Raw genomic sequence first — 18,388 nt, 5'->3', positions numbered from 1 at the left:
TTTTCAAGGCACAGTAACAGGTCTTTGAGAGCCAGAATTCTTGCTGTTTCTCAGGTCCTTCAAATACTTATGTTCAGCAGTGCAAGACAAATAAATTCTTTAAAAATCATACAATGTGATTTCCTGAATTTTTTTTTTTTAATTCTGTCTCTCAGAGTGGGAATGCACCTACAATGTGAATTTCAGACCCCTCCATGATTTCTAAGTGGGAGAACTTGCAAAATCGCAGGGTGTTCAAATACTTCTGTTCCTCACTGTATAGAAATCTTCACTGCTCAGATTATGCTCCAAATGCTGATAGTGACACTGAATTATTAGCATCTGCTCAAAGTAAACAAATCTAAGTTAAAATGTCAGATATAACATTCAGCCATGCTTTTTTTTATATATATATAACTTAGCAGAATTCAGTTTTATTTGTATAGCGCAAATCACAACAAAAATCATTTGAAGGAATTTCACATAAAGAAAAACCTGGCGACAGCTACAGTTCATCCTCTGTAATCATCACCGAGAGCAATAAATATCTTGTCTGAGTTTAAGTCTTTGTGTGTACAGTCTGCATTGTTTGTTCTGTCTGAAGGTGAGTCCCAACACACAGCATGACAGGCCTGATACAGCCTTATCCAGTGCTGTCACGATACCCTAATTTTGAAGCAAATATCATCTAGAGCTTTAACATCTAAAGTTGTGGCACCAATACATTGCAAGAGGGGAGAAGAGACATGACAAGTTTGAAGGGTTTTTGTGTTGATCTTAATGAAATTTTTGGTTTCAGCTTTCACTGACTATTACATTACATCTCTTCTGTTTAAAAAAAAGAAAACTTAAACCTTCGTGGGACTAGAGATTTTTCTGTAGTATAGACATGGTAGTCTGATGACCAGTCTTGTGTTTCTCAGATTGTAATACCTCGTAGTCCAGTGCAGGCCAAGGGGCTGCTCCTCTCCTGCATCGCTGACAAGAACCCCTGCATATTCTTTGAGCCCAAGATCCTGTACAGAGCAGCAGGTAAGCTGGATTGTGTATGAATAGAAGTTAGAAGTCAACATGTAACTGAGGCCGAGCTGGCTTTTTTCATTTGTCCACCCTGATAATGTTCAGCTCCCCCAGCACTGTGCTTTGTCGGCCCTCTATTTGTTTGCTTGTTTTTTTTTTTTTTATTGAAAACAAATGTTCTCCACTTTTTAGAGGTGTCCCTAGAAAAACAAACAATATGCCTGACTGCAAACAGTGCAAGTGAGATCAGCAGGGTCACAAGTGTGAAGCGGACCATCTAAATGCAGTGTTGACTTGGCAGACCTGAATCCCTGCCGCCACTTTGAAAAGAACATCAGTGTTCAGGGTAGTAGATAGTTCAGGTTAAACTTAAGGCCAGCATGGCTTTAGACAGGCTGCCATGCAAAAAGATATCTAACAGAGCTGAATAAACTGTTAAGTTGTTGGCAGATTTTGCAAAACAGTGCTGTCTTGGCTATGTAAAAATTAATATCCACAATCAAGACAGCATTGGAGGATTGATAATGATGTCTGCACTCATTATAGTAATGAAAGACAGAAGAGGAACAGATTTGTACTAACAGACTCAAAGAGAAACCTCTGATTTTGTTAGTTTACTTAGTTTCCCTCTTTGATAAGAGTCAGATAAGATTGTGAACTGTTACAACCGACTGTTGACATTGTTTCAATTAGGGGAACAGGCTTGTGATCATTGTCCAAAACATTTTCCATATTACAGTGCATTCTGATTTTAAACCCCCCTCATCAGCTCACAGGCACTGATTACATTCATTATCTCCCATATTGTTTGAGTTTTTTTGTTTTGTTTTAAAGCAACAGAATGTGAAAGTTTTATGGTCTGGTCACATGAGAAATGACATTCTAGTGCTCTTCCCACTTGCTTCACATACGTACACTGTATGGATATATGTAGGAAGCTGGGCCCGTTTCTTTGTTTTTCTTTTTACATTAAAATGAATTTGTTACTGTATGATTCCACCCCCATTAACATATACTCCCCCATTTGTTTCTGATTATCTTCTCTTTACAGGAGTCATTTGTCATGCAACTGTTAAAACAGCTGTATGACAAATCACTCAGGCTTCACACAGGGGGTTAGTAACAGTAGCGTTTCAGGAGTTCTTTTGAGGTGCAGAGTGAGCTAGCTCTCCTTGGGTTATGTAGTCTTGTGTTTAATTTCAGTGACCTCTCTTTTCTTGAGCAGAAGAGGTTAAAAACCTCACATTTGTCTCATCAAGGTCATACTGTTATGTAATGCCTCACATTCCAGCTACTAAATCATAACCTAGTTTTCATACTTCAAATTTATCATTTTGCAAAATGCTATATATAATGCTATATCCAGGGACAGCCAACTATTATCTCTGTATGTTGGAATGCCCCATCAACTAGAAGGTGCACATGTCTCACCAACCTATTTATGTTGTATTCACATAGTAACTCACTGAAATGGACACTTTTCCTTTCCTTTACAACTTCTTGAAAACTTGAGAGGATCATTGAAGTCATTCAAGGTTTTTAGAAAGGTCTCAGTAGAGTTTAATTTCTCTGCCTAGCTATAATTATGACTTAATATGCCATGAAGGAATGCTTTTAGCTGTTCATTTCCCCCCAAAATCTACTCACAGTCCAGTAACTTCCATTTTTGTCAGGTACAATTCCAAATAAGAAAATTCACATATAGTTAATGCTACATTTAGTGATTGCATGTCATGTCTGTGCAGTATACATATTGCTAAAAAATTACATGTTTAAAAGTGATAGTAGTTTCACTTTTTGCATTTAATGAGTTCCTGGCTGTGCTTAAGTTTTCCAAGACATTATTAACTTATTCAAACCATATACTTACATGCACTTTGTGTTGGACTTTGGCTCCAAAAGTGTCTGGCCACGAGGCCCTTCCCTTCTTGGACTGATGTCCGGTTTATGTAGCCCCTTTTCTGATTGATATCCCATCCCACCAGTGTTTTATTGTCAAGATTAATCGGAGTTATGGGCTCAAAACTGGCGTAGGTTATCATTAGATCATCCATTAGATTGTGCTGATAAAAGCACACTTGGCCTCTAGTGAGAAATAAGGGTTTGGAAAAAGCATTAGGAAGCATTTGAAATGGGCCAAATGAAATGTTCTAGAAAAGTAATTTGTACTCTTTGGTGCTCTGTTATTTCACCAGTTTTTCATGTAGAGACCCTGTCAGTTTGGAATCTGAGTATTTTACATGTAAACCGCAGGGTACAGAGTGAAATGATGGATGAATGTGTTCAGAATTGACCGTCATTTACTTTACATGTGAGCTTGTACGTAATGTGTGCAAAAACAATAGATCTGTTACTATGTGTGCTTCCTCAGTGGAGCAGGTTCCTGTGGAGCCCTACACCATCCCGCTCTCACAGGCTGAGATCCTACAGGAAGGAAGTGATGTCACTCTGGTTGCCTGGGGGACACAGGTAGGCGATCTCATGCATCACTGACAGACTCTCAGTGGGTGACCTGAGCAGTTTTAAGTTGTCATCTGTCTTTGGCTCATTCTCCATGGTCACAGGAAACAAGATGCCCAGTTTCATCACTCCTAAATGACATTTAAAGCCACAGAGATGAGCAGTGGATTAACTTTAAGTCTATCACAAGCCCTCCCTGTCCCAGCGGGGTCTCTCAGTCAGCAGTCTGCAGCTGTATTGGCCCAGACATCTCCACAACATCAAGATTGTTCTTGGCTCTCCCTGTGTTACCACTGCGTGTCTGCTGGAAGCTTTCCATTATTGCCTTTCTTTTCATCCAGATGATTTTCTTTTTTCTGTAGCTCTTATGTTAAGGTGCCTGATACTCACCAGGGGTCATCCCCAACTTTGATTGTACACAGCCACTTTAACAGGCTTATCCAGGCTCTAACATACCTGTCGCATGGAAAATTAATGTCAGAGGGCACTAAGGGGAAAACATCTCCATCAAAGCCAGTATTATTGTTGAAGGGTGGACAGAGAAGACAAGGGATCCAGCAAAGAATTGTGAAGAGTGGCTTTCCTTTTGAAGATGCTGTTCTTCTTTTCCACCTCTCTTACATCCTTCATGCCTCAGGTCTGTGGAGGTGTGGGTAAAGAAGACAACTTGCTCAGAGTGTATTGAAAGGAGCGATGCCCAGTCCTCTCAGTGAAAGTTTCTGATTAGTCAAACAGAGGAACTTTGTTTTCCTCCTTAGAAAGGTCTGGTGGATTAGCCTATTATTATGTAATGGCTGCATTGTTCTAAAATACTTTTAATGTTTACAATTATTGAGCTTTTTTTTTACCATCTGGGACAGACATTTTGTGTGGGACTCAGGTGCAGCTTGAAATGTGTCTGGAATTTGATTGGACTTCACCTGTGGTAAATTGAACTGACTGGACATGGTTTATAAAGGCACACCTGTGTTATTTGGTCCCACAGTTCACACTGCATGTCAGGACATAAACCAAGCCATGAACTCCACAAAACAATTCAGGGAAAAGGTATAAGACCATTTCTGAAACTGCCATTTTTCCCAGGAGCACAGAGGCCTCAATAATTGTAAAATGGAATTAGTTTGGAACCACCAGGATTTGTCAGAGGTCCTCTGCAGAGATAGAGAACCTACCAGAAGGACAGCCATCTCTGCAGCACTTGTCAGTCAGACCTTTATGGTAGAGTGGCTAGACAGATGAAACTGTGAGTAAAAAAATATGACAGCTACTTTGAGTTTGTCAACAGCATTTAAGGGACCCCCGAGAGTATGAGGAAAAATATTTTCTGGTCTGGTGAGATAAAAGTTAAACCCTTTTGGCAGATCTTAAGCACTATGGCACTGCTTATCACCAGGCTATGGGGTGTGCATGTCAGCAGCAGGGACAGGGAGACTAGTCAGAACAGAGGGAAGGATGAATGCAGTCAAACCCAGAGGTCCCTGAAGAGAACCTGCTCCGGAGTGCATCCAGGCCAGTTCAGACTTAAACCCCACTGAACACCTGTGGAGAGCCCTGCAGACTCAGTGCTGTAATTGCTGTCGGATGGTTTCTACAAAGTGCAGAATTAAGGGCCTGGATACTTTTGCAAATGAGGGAATTTAATTTTTGATTATATTCAAACATTTCTAAAAATATCTTCTCACTTGGGGGTCATTAAATGTAGATTGATGTGTATAAATGGCAGTTGTATCAAATTAAAGTTAGGTTTACAACACAAAAGGTGACACATGGTTTATGAGGCCTTTTTGAACATATCTTTCATAATAATACATTTTAGCACTATGAGCCATTCTAAATGCACATTGTTGTAACAGAAAATCTAATGCAAACATGTAAGACAACTATGTAATTATTAGTTTTTATTGTACACTTTGCAACAGCTTTAAAATTGTATATAACACACAGCTCTGCAGCATCTGGAAATAATATGACAGTGTACATTTTTTTTATTCATCACCCTAGATTTTATTTTTATTTTTTTATTTTTGTGCAAGTGTATTAGAATGTTAACACATGTAATGCATAACAAATTTAAGACTGTTTATGCTGTAGCAGAGATAAAACCCCAGCTGAACTATAAACTGCATTAGCTCACTAAATTTAAAGGCATTCTTCCTTTTCTTCAGGTTCATGTGATGAGGGAGGTGGCCAACATGGCTCAAGAGAAACTGGGAGTGTCGTGTGAAGTCATCGATTTGCAGACCATCCTGCCCTGGGATACTGAAACAGTTTGCAAGGTAACACAGTCACACACGTACAGTTATAAACACAGCTGCCTGAGCAAAGAAGACCTAAAAAGAAAGCTCATTCAGAGTGCCAGTCTGAGTCATTGGGGGTTGGCAGTGTATCTCCATTCTGAATTCCCAAGTATTTACCTGGTATTAAGATCATCATTTGGCATATATAATATATAGATGCCACTCAAGAACAGTGGAATCATCTTCTACTGTAGATGCGCTTGTGGTGCAACATGAGGCAGTTTTCCTCTGGAGAGTGCAGTTTTCTTTGGTGACTGATAAACAGGATTCCTTCCACAGCTGTTAAGACTCAACTACTAGTTTATGTTGCCTCATTCTTATGGCACTCACCCAAGCAAATATTTAATTTGGGAGGGCTATGAGAAAGGAGTTCCTTTCCAGTGGGTATTCCAGCTTTATTTTGGAATGGGGGAAGGAGCATGAAGAAAGACAGTTTGGGAAATAGTGGCACAGAAAGATTCTTTCCTGGTCACCAGAGGCGAGTGTCAGTAGACTAAACCAATAGGACAGAGTCTGGTGTTTTGGAAAATCCTTTGGAAATGGAAAACCAAAGGGTGTGTGTGTGTGTGTGTGTGTGTGTGTGTTCCTTCGTATTACTTGCATCATGAGGACCAAAACCTGTTAACACACTCACACTATGGGGACTCAGCCATCCTTGTGGGGACCAGAAGCTAGTCCCCACAAGGAAATCACAGAATTTTAGGGTGGCAACATGGTTTAGGTGTTAGGATAATTGTTAGGGTCAGGGTTAGGTGTTAGGCAAGTAGTGGTTATGGTTGAGGTGTGTAGGTGTGTGTGTGTGAGAGAGAGAGAGAGAGAGACAGACAGAGAGAGAGAGGGAGAGAGAGAGGGGGAGAGAGAGAGAAGGCAGACCTTAAGGAGCTTCCCAGTAGCAGATGATCCATCTGTATGCATTGCATCCTCTCCTTCTTCTTAAATGGCCCTTGAATATGTCGCATGCTATCTTTGTTTGTCAGCAGTGCTGGTTTTTCACAAGATACATTTTCATTTAGCATATTTATTGCCCAGTTTTTGTGCTTCTCTGCTGGAATGTATGACTTGTTCAGTAAGAACTTTGCTTTGCCTGCCGCCAAGCAAATCTTATAACCAACAGTTAAAGCCCTGGATGAAATTGCGGTAGAAGGGTAGTAATTTAATAGGAGTCAGTTGGAGCGGATGGCAGAGACTGTAGTATTGTGCTGGCACTAAAGGACTTGCATTTTGAAGTGAGCAGTAGTCATTTACAGGTTGTTTGTTAAAAGAGATGTAGTGCCCCTTTAAAACAACCGACATGAAGTTGAATGATATGTTTATGTGCTGCTCAGTGGGACTAATGCCAGGCCTGCCACCTCAGGCTTCTCAGCAACACACCTTGTCATTTCCTCAAACTAAGAGCCGTTTTAATTGTCTGTCAGACTCATAAACCAATTTCCCCACATCCCCCAAATACACATACACACACACAGAGCATGTTTCCTATTTTGTTTGGCTTTTGCATTACACTGATATCCCTAAAGTGTTTTTTTTTTCTTGAGAACCTTTTATGTTCTGTTGGCAGAGCACTGAAATGCCCTTTTAAATCAAACTATTATCAGCTCTCAATTCACAGATTGAATTCCAGGCTAAATCATGATTATTATCACCTGGACTAATGTATAAGAACTTTTATTTTATTTTTTTTAATGATTCTGAGGTCCAAAGCCAGATATAGAGATTTGAGTTCCTCAAAATGAAAACAAATGTGAGTCCTACGGTGCTGTTAAGCTTCCATAAGACTCAACACAAATATAGGATGTGTACCTGTGATGCATAAATGGTGCTGAGGGCATAATGGAGAGATGACCTTTGGTTGTCCAACAGTAGCTCTGGCTGCCACAGAGGGTCTGTTTCTGTGCTCTTTGATTACATTTAATTCGTTTTATTTTGTGAAGTTTGAGCCGAAACTGTTAGCTGATTAACTTGTATATACGCCAGAAACTTCACAAAAAAAAAAAATCTTAATCAGTTAGTTGTATAAATAAATTTTCAGGCAAGATTTTCTAAAAGCTCTGCTTCCTTCTTTTCAAATATGAGGATTTTCTAGATTTTTTTAGATCGAACTGATTATTATGTTACGCAGGTCTCAAGGACACACTCTGAAGTGGGCAGCAAATGTCTGCCTGTACAAAGGCATTGTACAAAAAATTATATGCATTTCCCAGAAAGTCGTAGGAACACAAAATACACCCAGATTGCTAATGCTGACTTTTCTGCAACAATGAAATAAAAAGACACAACAGCATAAAATGAGAAACAATGTCCTGCTTGCCATCAATATCCCTGCACAGTGACACCCTAACTACTAAATGCTGCACAGCTGCTTTGATCATGACATGTAAATGGTTCTATGGCTACAGCTCTGCTACTGGATTTAGTTTTCACTTTTGTCACATTGCAGTCCACCCATATATGTAGTTTAAGTGGAACAGTCTATAAAGCACCATGTCAGGGCTGCAACTGAGTTCTTTTGTTTACAGATTAATTAAATTATTTTTGTTATGAATAAAAATGTCAAACTGTCACTGAATAATGAAAAAGTCAAAACTTCACTGAGCCCAAGGTTTTGTTTTCAAATGATTAGATTTTTTTTCCAACTAGTTAAAAAAATATGTATTCAGTGTACCATTGTATAAAGAAGAGAAAATCAGTAAGTCCTGTAGGAGCAGAAAAAAGTTCAAGATTTCCTTTTAAGTCCTTTAATGTACATTATTTCAGATGGCGTAATCACACATGTACTGGCCTGAATATTAGAAAACCTTCTTGTTCACAAAGAGACCATAAGACATAGAGGTAAAGCATGAAATAATCCCATTAAAGCAGAACCCACATTTGTCTTTTTTGCTGTCATTTGCACACATACACTTCTGTCAGACTGTTGGAAGAAGTCAAAATTATTTTCATGTCAGACTGTCCTTGAGCTCCTCATCATCTGTGCCAGCGGTTATTCTTGGCTGTTTGACAGACAGTCATGTCTCTGGTGTGTTTCTGGAGTAAAAATGTCTGGAGATGCTTTTGACTCTTTTTCACTCATTGTGGAATTATTTCCTGTGTGTCAGCAACATCCACTACATGAGCCTTCAGAACCTCCTGCATGTTAAACTGTATTAATGAAACATTAAGGACTGACTTAACTATAATGATGGGCTCACACATATGGATTCAAGAGGCTGGGCCAGTGACATGTGCCATTCACCGTGAATGAGACCTGTCTTTGCAGTCCTGTCAACAGAGTTTAAAAAAAAAACACTGTTACAGGGGCATAAAATAGCAGCAGTAGTATAGCAGACACTTCAGAAAACAATACATGCTCAACACAACACACCCCATAACTAAAGATTCGCCCATCTGCTTTGTATCTGTATGTGTGAATGCACTGTAACAGACATTATAATTGAACTTTCAGATGCTCTGTAGTATAGGCTGCAAACAATCCATAATATGCACTCTCAGCATGAGACAGTCTTTGCATTCAAAAGAATATCCAGTGTTATGAATAATATATTACCGTCAAGTCTTCAACTATAATATAACCCCTGCTTTCTCATATGTAATTTGGATAAAAACATATAGTATGTATGGGCAAATATTGTATTGTAAAACACCGTCATGGCCCTGCGGAGCCATGTATGCTTTTGCTGTGCGTGCCCACAGTATATAGCTACTAAGGAAAAAACAATCTAATGGTTACAAAAGATTTATAAATTTTATTTTATTTTTTATGTTCTTAGACGTGTTTGCAGTCAACATGGGCTGTGCCTTTATTTAATAACTGGTGACACTAGATGATAATCAGAAAAAATTAGCAGTATCCTAGGTTGTGGTTTCATTACCAAATATCATATTGTGCAGTCCCAAGACATAGTGTGGTGTAAAAGCCACACAAAAACTAACAGCTATTTGTTTGTTTTTCTTTTGGCTTAGTAAATAAATATTCAAGAGGTGGTGGAGCCTTTTGAAAAAGATGTTATCCTCTGATAAACAGATTTCTGAGACCAGTGCTGTTCTTACCTCTTGAGAGGAAGTAGCCAAAACATTGTATCTACTTCTTAATTTAAATGTTTGTTCACTTGGCGTCCAGCTTTTCTGGTATGCACACATTGTTCTAAAGCCGGCCTTTTGCACTGCATATTAACTGGTCGTCAGATGCAGTAAGTGTGCAGACAGTAAGATAGACTGCAGACACATATCCGGCTGCTGGCAGCCAATTAAAATATGTCCTGTGAGTCATATTTACCTTGCCTGTTCAGTCAAGGCTGTGTGTGCATGTGTATGTGATGTGGTGAGCTGATTTGTATGTAGCCCTCATGGTGTTTTTGAGTGTGGGTACACAAAATAAATGAAGAATGATGTGTCTCTGCCTGAGAGATCATTAAGGCAATCTCTGAGGGAACATGACATTTTTGTTTCCTTAGGGATCCATTCTGGTAATAGTCGTTCTTTAAGGGATAAACAGAATGGCTGGTTTACCCCTGCCAGACCCATGGCTCAGATGATGTGCACTGGAAAGTCTCCCTGTTGTGCTTGGTCCGTGTTAGTACTTTTGGATGTAGAAGTATAAAGATGCTCATGTAAGGACTTTTTGATTCTATATTGATTGGGTTGGTTCACTTGCTGTTGTTTAGTGGCTTTTATTGTGCTTCAGCTGTTTGTTCAGCCAGCAGGACTTGGATTTGATCTGGTAAGTCAGCATTATATAAAAATATCTATTCCTATTATTCCATTGGCTCACTGTTGGTGATTCAGCCTCATTCTCAAGTTTTCCAGACTCCAGGTCTGAGCAGTGAGGATTTGTAGTGGCTCACAAGGGCTGCTTTGTAATATGGTCATTGGTTCTTTAACCTTGAGTGAGGACAACACTTCCCACATCATCACACATAGGCCCTATTGGGCAGGAGCTTGTGACTGTAGTAGCTTATGGCTCTCCACAATGGGACAGTTTTTCCTGTTGTTGTCTTCATCTGAGCTTCTCTTCTATTTGACTGCTTTATTATGCAGACCTGCGCTTCCACATAGACCTGTTCAAGACAAACCTGCATCACGTGGCTGATGTGACAGTAATGAGGTTTTGGCAGATTGGATTGTTTCACCTCATTATCTGTCCTGATCAATGCCTTACAGCTCTGGGATCAAGCTGTAAACACTGAATGTATGCATTATTGCACACCAACTGTCGAACGGAGAGCTGGACGCATACTTTTCTTCCTTCTTTTTTTCTGATTGATGCCATCAACAAGTCAGCGTTCACTAATCTGTAATCCTTTTATTAAAAGGTAACTGCAAAATACACTGCACCAAGAGGCTGTAAGGAGTTGTAATAGTTATTTCTATAGCTTCTCTTCTGTTGCTGTTTCTTAGTTACTCACTGAGAACAAAGATTATTATTTTTCTGCTTGCTCGCCGTTATCTATGCTTTTCCCACTCTCACTATTATTGGATTCATCCCACTGTTTGGTTGTTTAGACAGAAAAAAGTATCAGAGGGCTCATAAAAACTTCTGCAGCACAGCCCACATCTCTGCTGTTCACCTTTATGCCTACAGTAGCAGGTGGTTTTTACGGCCCCTCCCTGTCTTCTCTTTTGCAGCAGGTGGGATAGGTCCTAGAGGTAAACTGGTGACACCTGCACAAGTCTCAGCTGAGACTATTTAAGACAGTCTTCACTGACCTCTTCCTCCTCTGCACAGGCCCCATGCAGGATCAAGCATAGCTGCAGCTAGATCAGCAAAAGAGCAGGGAGGGGCCGTAACAGTGGTGCTTTTAATTTTGCCCGCTATTTTTAGATTTAGTCTATAAACATAAATATTTTAGTCTTGTTTTAGTCAATGAAACGAATGTTCCCACAGCTGTAGTGTTAAGGTGCGTCCAGTAGGTCCAGACTGACCCTGCTGGCAGAGTATTCATGGGTGGGACGCTGGTGTGGCGCTTTAGTCATGATTACTAATTCGTGACATCAGTTTTGTCTCATATTTGCCACTGGAAAAAAAAAAAACTATTCACAACTATATTTCAGCAGTTTTTGTTACCAAACTTAATACTAGTGTGTGGCTTGGTTTACACACTGTGCATTTCTCTGGCAGGGTGAGAGCAGTCAGTCGCTGTGCTAAAAGACCTTTCATGTGAACAAGATGGGTTGAAAATGACATGAATTCATCATTGCTGTATAACTGTGTCTGTGTCCAGTTACTACTGATGACAACAACGAGTGTGTCCTAAGCAGAAGCATTATAACATTCACATTCTATACCTAATTATTTAATATAATGCATATAGCCTTAACAGACATATCCAGGCCTGATATTTACCTCATCAGGCAAGTTATATAAAATCTCACTAAAATATGTCATTTAAATATTATTTGGACATCTTGATTTGCCTTACCAACTGCAGTGTACAAATATTTGACAGTAGAGCTGATTCTGATGCTATGCTATCAAGACTGGTGTGCGTGGTAAGAGTTTTCCCCAGCTCATTGTCTTATCTCAAATGTGTGTAAACTTTCTCCTTCAAAAGATGTGTCTCTTGGCCTTGTGCACTCCAACTGAAGTCTCTGTTACTGTTTTGCTGCCTGGATTTCAGCCCTCCTAGTGATGCAACCAGTTTGGCTGAACCTGTTCAACTCTCCTAAACACGTGCAGGAGGAGTCACTTAAGGACACTACAGTCAAAAACAAAGGCCAAATATAATGGATGATTAACAGAGGAGCAGCAGCATTTGTTCTGGTTCTTGGAAGTGATGCATGCTGCAGTGTCTGCGTGTTCTGAGTGTTCTGGAGTCTGTTGACTCACTGTACAGATAAGGCCTCCTTATCGAGGCTCTGCTCAACTCCTTACTCTCTCTTAATGGTTCCAAGCTATAATGTGGTTTGTGAGTCAATGACAGCAGATAAATACACAGTATGGAAACAGTTGGTAGTAAGGCAGGATACAGTACACTAATATGTTCATTTCTTGTCATTTACTGAGGTAGAAAAAATACATGAAAGCAAATGGATTCTGAATGAACTGCCAGTGTTTTTTTGTTTTGCTCAATGTCAAGTTCAATATTTCCTTCTTATCTGTGATGATTGTGAGCAGCACAGTAGTGCAGTGGTTAGCACCGTTGCCTCACAGCAAGAAGGTTCCGGGTTCGGGCCCCACCCGGGACCTTTCTGTGTGGAGTTTGCATGTTCTCCCTGTGCTTGCGTGGGTTCTCTCCGGGTACTCCGGCTTCCTCCCACAGTCTAAAGACATGCAGCTTAGGTTGATTGGTGTCTCTAAAATTGCCCATAGGAGTGCATGTGGTTCTTGGAAGTGATGCATGGATTGGTGACCTGTCCAGGGTGTACCCCGCCTTTGCCCGATTGCTGGCCGGGATTGGCTCCGGCCCCTCCCGTGACCCTGTTCAGGGATTAAGTGGTAGAAAATGAATGAATGTGATGATTGTTAGTAATACCACCTACCATAATTATACCGCAAAGCAAGTTTGTTTGTAAAGCACATTTTCATGCACAAAAGAACTTCAAAGTGCTGCATACATAATGGATACATACGGTATGTATATAAAATGCTAGTTAAAGAATAGAAGAGAGATAAAGTATAAAATAGATAAAAGCACAGACAAGTTCAATACGAGTACAGACAAATTTAAGCTAGAATTTATAGAATAAGTAAAAGAGGCATATTAATTAAAAGCATAGGGGGAAAAGAACAAATTTTGGCTTAGTTTTAAAAATGGCTATATATATATCGTTATGGGGTGAACAATCAATTTAAGTTGGCATAAAGACACTTTAGCAGAGCAGCGCACCATGGACTGATGGAAAAGCTTTTAAAATTGCCACCACACATTAATACGAATAGAAACACTCTTTTGATAAACAATAAAAACAAGCTCAAAAACAGTTTAAACCTAATATTTAGTATTTAGTATCTAACATCTAATATTGGAGTGTTGCTGTTGCTTTCAGTGGGAAACCAAACAAATAACATCAGCAGTCTGTTTTACCCCCAACCTCTTGAAAATGTTTTGGAAAATTAGATCTAATATCAGAATGATGGCATGTGGTTAAGTGAGCTTTCAATTAGATGATTAGTTTTCCTTTCATCAAGAATCTGCCATGGGTTTTTTCCTGCTTCTCCATTTTTTTACACAGGCTTGTTCTGAAACATCTGGGAGCAGCATCATCATGAGCTTTGCTTCACTGATTCTGGGCTCAGTTACAGAGTAAATGACGATGATGTCATCTTATTAACCAATCCACAACTTTAGGTCAGTGGAAAAAATAATTTGATTGTCAAGAAGCCACAGAAAAGTGACAAATTTATATGTTACAAGGACTGAACCTGTTTTCTGTCCTACCACTTAAGAAGTCTGCTGTGACATCCGCCACTTACAGCAGCCTCATTATTCCTGTGTTTCAGCTACAATCATGTTGAGTTATGAAAATGTGTGTCCCAATGATGCCAGCTTTCTGAAAGGCAACCACACTGAAATTTGATGAAGCAAGTCTGCTGGCAAATGCTCTTTCAGAGCATGCAAGCTCATTCTTCATTTGCCTGTTCCATATGAACATGGCATAGCAGGTTTTATTTAACATGTCACTCCAGGGATGATGCAGAAACCCAACTTTGAAACTTGTTCACTGATTGTACCCCATCAGCAGTTTCATCTAAAACACAATTCATAATCCAGCGGCATCACTTATCATTTGCATCTGAACCCACTGCTTCTTAGGAGCTTTGCATTTCCATGCAAACCACCTGAAAACCATTAAATGACGTCCCATCCTTTTTGCCATTTTCCAGTTTGGAGATGAGCCTTGTGCTTGTCATTATCATAATTTACTGTAGAACAGCAAATCATGGCCACCAACAGGTGGCCTCCAGATGATGAGCCAGAACTTGTTTCTTGTGTGTTTAGGACTTGTGTTATCATCAAGAAGGGTCTGTTTCCACTGGATTTTATATTGGTGTCATTTGATTAAGAAAACTATCTGCAGCACTACCTGGACAGTAGCAACTCTTAGTTACCCTAATCAGGGTAACAAAGCTTTTCTTATTCTTCTTCAAATGCAGATTAGAATTTGTTTTCTTGCAATAATAGAGTTTGAAAATGGTAAAATAATATTCACTTCATAGCAAGAGCAACAAAAGATGTTAAGCAATAAAACATGCACATAACAGAATAAATCATTACCTGAATGTGGATCCAGTACTGGTGAGGGGTTTTTCTCATTTTCATTTTGACGTCACACCTACGTCACACATAATATGAGAAAAGGCCAATAACATTATTCATAAATTAGCCTTTATTTCTTTGCTTTAGGTTTTTCTTTTTTCATTTTGCTGTTAGGCAACATATAAGCTCAGATTTGTGATGTTTCTAGTTTCACGCCAGTTGTAACAAAACTAAATGGCTTATCAGGACTTTTACGACGTTTCTGCAAAAGTTGATTTGAAATTACAAAATGAATTGATGTGAGGTACTTGTACCACAGCGGTGTATATGGTGCAAAGCTGATTTAGTGTGTTTAGAGGGCTGGTTCTGAGAAAATCATACCACACTCTGAGTATTTAGAGCAGAAGAAGTGATACCTTTTAATGAAATGCCTGAACATTCAGTCTGTGTTGGTTTTTAATTGGGAAGAGATTACAAATGAGTTTTTTTTTCTTTAAATTAATATTATTGTGAGTCTAAATGTTGTTTTAATCCATTGTAATGCTGGGTCTTTGTCTTGGTGATACCTTTCCGGTGTTGACACCCAGCACAGTGACGACTCTGCTGCTATCTGATTTTGTGGTCTGGAATGGGGCCAGGGATGGCGCAGACGGCCTGCTAGCAATTAGCTCACAGACAGCCTGGGCTCATGCCTGGGTTTCCCATTCATTGGAGACGTCTCTACTGCTATCTGCTGCCTGGCCATAACATTCCTAATATCTTTGGCCCACTGTCACATACACTCACACACACTGGAAACAATCAAAGTAGAAGAAAATGGCACAAGCGTGGCCAGAGGTTTGGACCCTACTCCCCAGTTTTTTATTATTGTTGCCCACATCTATAATTACAGTGTTAACACTGAGCTTTGTGCACCCAATCAGTAGGACTTTGTGGAGAAATAAAGAAAATGTGGTGCAAGAAAGAGCTGGTTAAAGAATAGAGGGGAGGCAGGTTATATGTGCCTTTTACCCGATGTGTGTGTCATAACTTTGTCATGTGTCGTGCTGCAGCAGTTTTTCAGTGGTTTTATCAGTGGAAAATTACTCAAGGTTGTTTTTCACTTATGAATCCAGCTCCTCTGTCTCTTTCCTGGTGTTTGTTAAAAATTCTGGCATAATGCAAAATGAATCTTGACCATTACTTTACAGCATTTGGGTAAATAGATGTGTACATCACAGAATTTGTAGTTAATGGAACCCATTTGTGGTTAACCAGGAAATTTCAAGATACAGTAAACTTTCTCTGTGTCTCCTGCAAATCCCTCACTTGTGTCTGCTGCTGACTCCTTTTCCATTCTTTCTCCTGGCAGTAGCTACTGCTCACATTCCACAGCTAGGTACCGGAGATTTCTGAAATTCCTCCCAGTGTCACTCACCTGAGAAATCAGCCAAATCCATACATAAGTGCACTGAAAAAAACAGGAAGGGTCACGGTTTTGAAAAGCACTTAAAATAAAGTGTGCATGTGAATATTAGCCATTGCAGAGACAAGTCATTACCATAGATCAGTCACTCACATGGGGCTGTCTCCCGTATCAGTTTTTGTAATTGGGTGTAAAAATCAAAATGAGCTAGGGAAATCACACTTTCATGCGGTGAATGTTAGATTAACATGATTTTGGTACCAGATGATAACAGTATTGATGGCTGTGACCATTTTTGTTAAAAAGCAAAAGGCGCTTTAGATTGGACTGGCTGTTGCTACTTCAGGCCAGGTTGTTTTCCACTGGAGAAGATGGTTTAGTTAAGACCCTTGGACAAGGGTGTGGGCAGAATGAGATGGTCGAGGTCAGTCTCTAGGCTGATAACAGGACTGAGCAAAGAAGGCAGAGCTCACCTCCCAAGGACTGAAAGACATCCAAAACGTCCACTCAGATACAGCACACACACCACTAGATAGTCTGCTGCCCAGGGACTCTCCACGTCCTTTGACAGTCACTTATGAATCATCTTGTCAGTTACATAAGCTGAAGCTGAACCAAAAAGCAATACAACTTTTTCATCAATCTTAAACAATTTTTGTTTTGTTTTTCTTTTAACATCAGTTCTTATGATTAATATAAAACATATTTACTGATGTGTTGTGCTTTTTTTCTTTCTGTTTCCAAACATTGTTTTTTTTTTTCTTAATTATTTTCAGGTTTTTCTTACTACACTTTCCATTCTCATATTCTGTCATTGGCTGTATTCAACTCTGCCAACTTTTTGACTGCACCTCACAGAGCTCACAGTTGGACACCGTCATATGTTTTAACTTCATTTAGTTTTCTTAAGTTGAGTTGATATTTGAATGTTCATTTCCCTGTGTCTGAGGAAATATAAATTATAGTAATATTGTAGTATGTTATATTGCAGATTTTTCAAAGGAGGGCCGATCATTTTGCAACAGTGGTATTTGAAGAATCAGCATCTAAACATTAAAGGATAGCATGGGTATTTTTGTAAGTGTGTCCTCAAACAGTACTGACGCGTATGTGTGAATAGGTCTTGGTTGATTTAACCATATACATATCCTGCAGCTGGCCCATATGTGTTTGGTTCAGTCCCCAGCTTCTACTGTGCTGTACAGTATGTCTCATTCTTGGGCAAGACGCTGAACCCCAAGTTTCCCCCGCTGATAACACTGGTGTGTGAATGAGTGAACGTCTGTATGAGCGAATGGGAAATAGTGTAGAGTGCTCTGAGTATGTTTCAGTGTGTGGAAAGGCGCTATATAAGACTGATGTAAATGAGGATATTTTTCAGTCCTCAATCATAAATGATTTGGGAGGAAAAAAACCAATGTTTGATAATTTTTTAAGTAATACCCATATCCAAAACCCATGTCTGTACCCCTAATGTATTAGCATACATTTGAATGTATGCTAATAAATGCCCTTAGACATAGTTTAATCTCTACACATTATTGTTTTGACAAAATTAACATAACCCAAAATATATTAGCCTTAGGGTTACTAGCTAAGCTGGTGTTTTTTGTTTGTTTTTTTAATTCTGCAGGGGCTTAGGTAGCTATGTTAATGGACTTGGAGCCATTCAGTCATAATCCCACAGATGGTATCTTCGCACCACTGGCTCCTCAGCCAAGCACATACACTAAACATCGGAACCTGCGGCTCCTCTTACACTGAGCAGGATTACTATAGCAACACCACATCATCAACAGGATCAAACTAACCTTTCTCACAAGTATATGCTGTAATTTTGGAAACCTGTACAGAGTATGGTCTCAGGTAAGGGCATACTTTTGCTGCCATCTGTGCAGTCACAAAGCTACTTGCCCTGTAGCTCTGGAGACCTCGCTCAGTCTTCTTCAAAAGACTCACAGCTAGGTCCACATGCATATTTGGAGACTGCATAAGTTTGCTGACATGCTGTATTGCAGATAGCATGTCATACC

At 39.6% G+C, this 18,388-nt stretch overlaps 1 protein-coding gene across 3 annotated transcripts in view; it reads left to right on the top strand.

Annotated features, from left to right (window-relative positions):
- The window catches only part of bckdhb (branched chain keto acid dehydrogenase E1 subunit beta), a 59,894-nt gene that overhangs the window by 20,105 nt on the left and 21,401 nt on the right, over positions 1 to 18,388 (top strand). For all 3 annotated transcript variants that reach the window (XM_020621598.1, XM_020621597.1, XM_020621596.1), the window contains exons 6-8: positions 903 to 1,011; positions 3,371 to 3,468; positions 5,625 to 5,735. In XM_020621598.1, coding sequence (XP_020477254.1) covers positions 903 to 1,011; positions 3,371 to 3,468; positions 5,625 to 5,735 — 318 coding nt within the window. The remainder of the gene's footprint in view (positions 1 to 902; positions 1,012 to 3,370; positions 3,469 to 5,624; positions 5,736 to 18,388) is intronic.

The sequence above is a fragment of the Monopterus albus genome, unplaced genomic scaffold, assembly GCF_001952655.1.
Source record: "Monopterus albus unplaced genomic scaffold, M_albus_1.0 scaffold262.1, whole genome shotgun sequence".
Classification (NCBI taxonomy): Eukaryota; Metazoa; Chordata; class Actinopteri; order Synbranchiformes; family Synbranchidae; genus Monopterus; species Monopterus albus.
The sequence above is the reverse complement of the archived record's forward strand: the minus strand, read 5'-3'. Positions and strand labels throughout refer to the sequence as shown.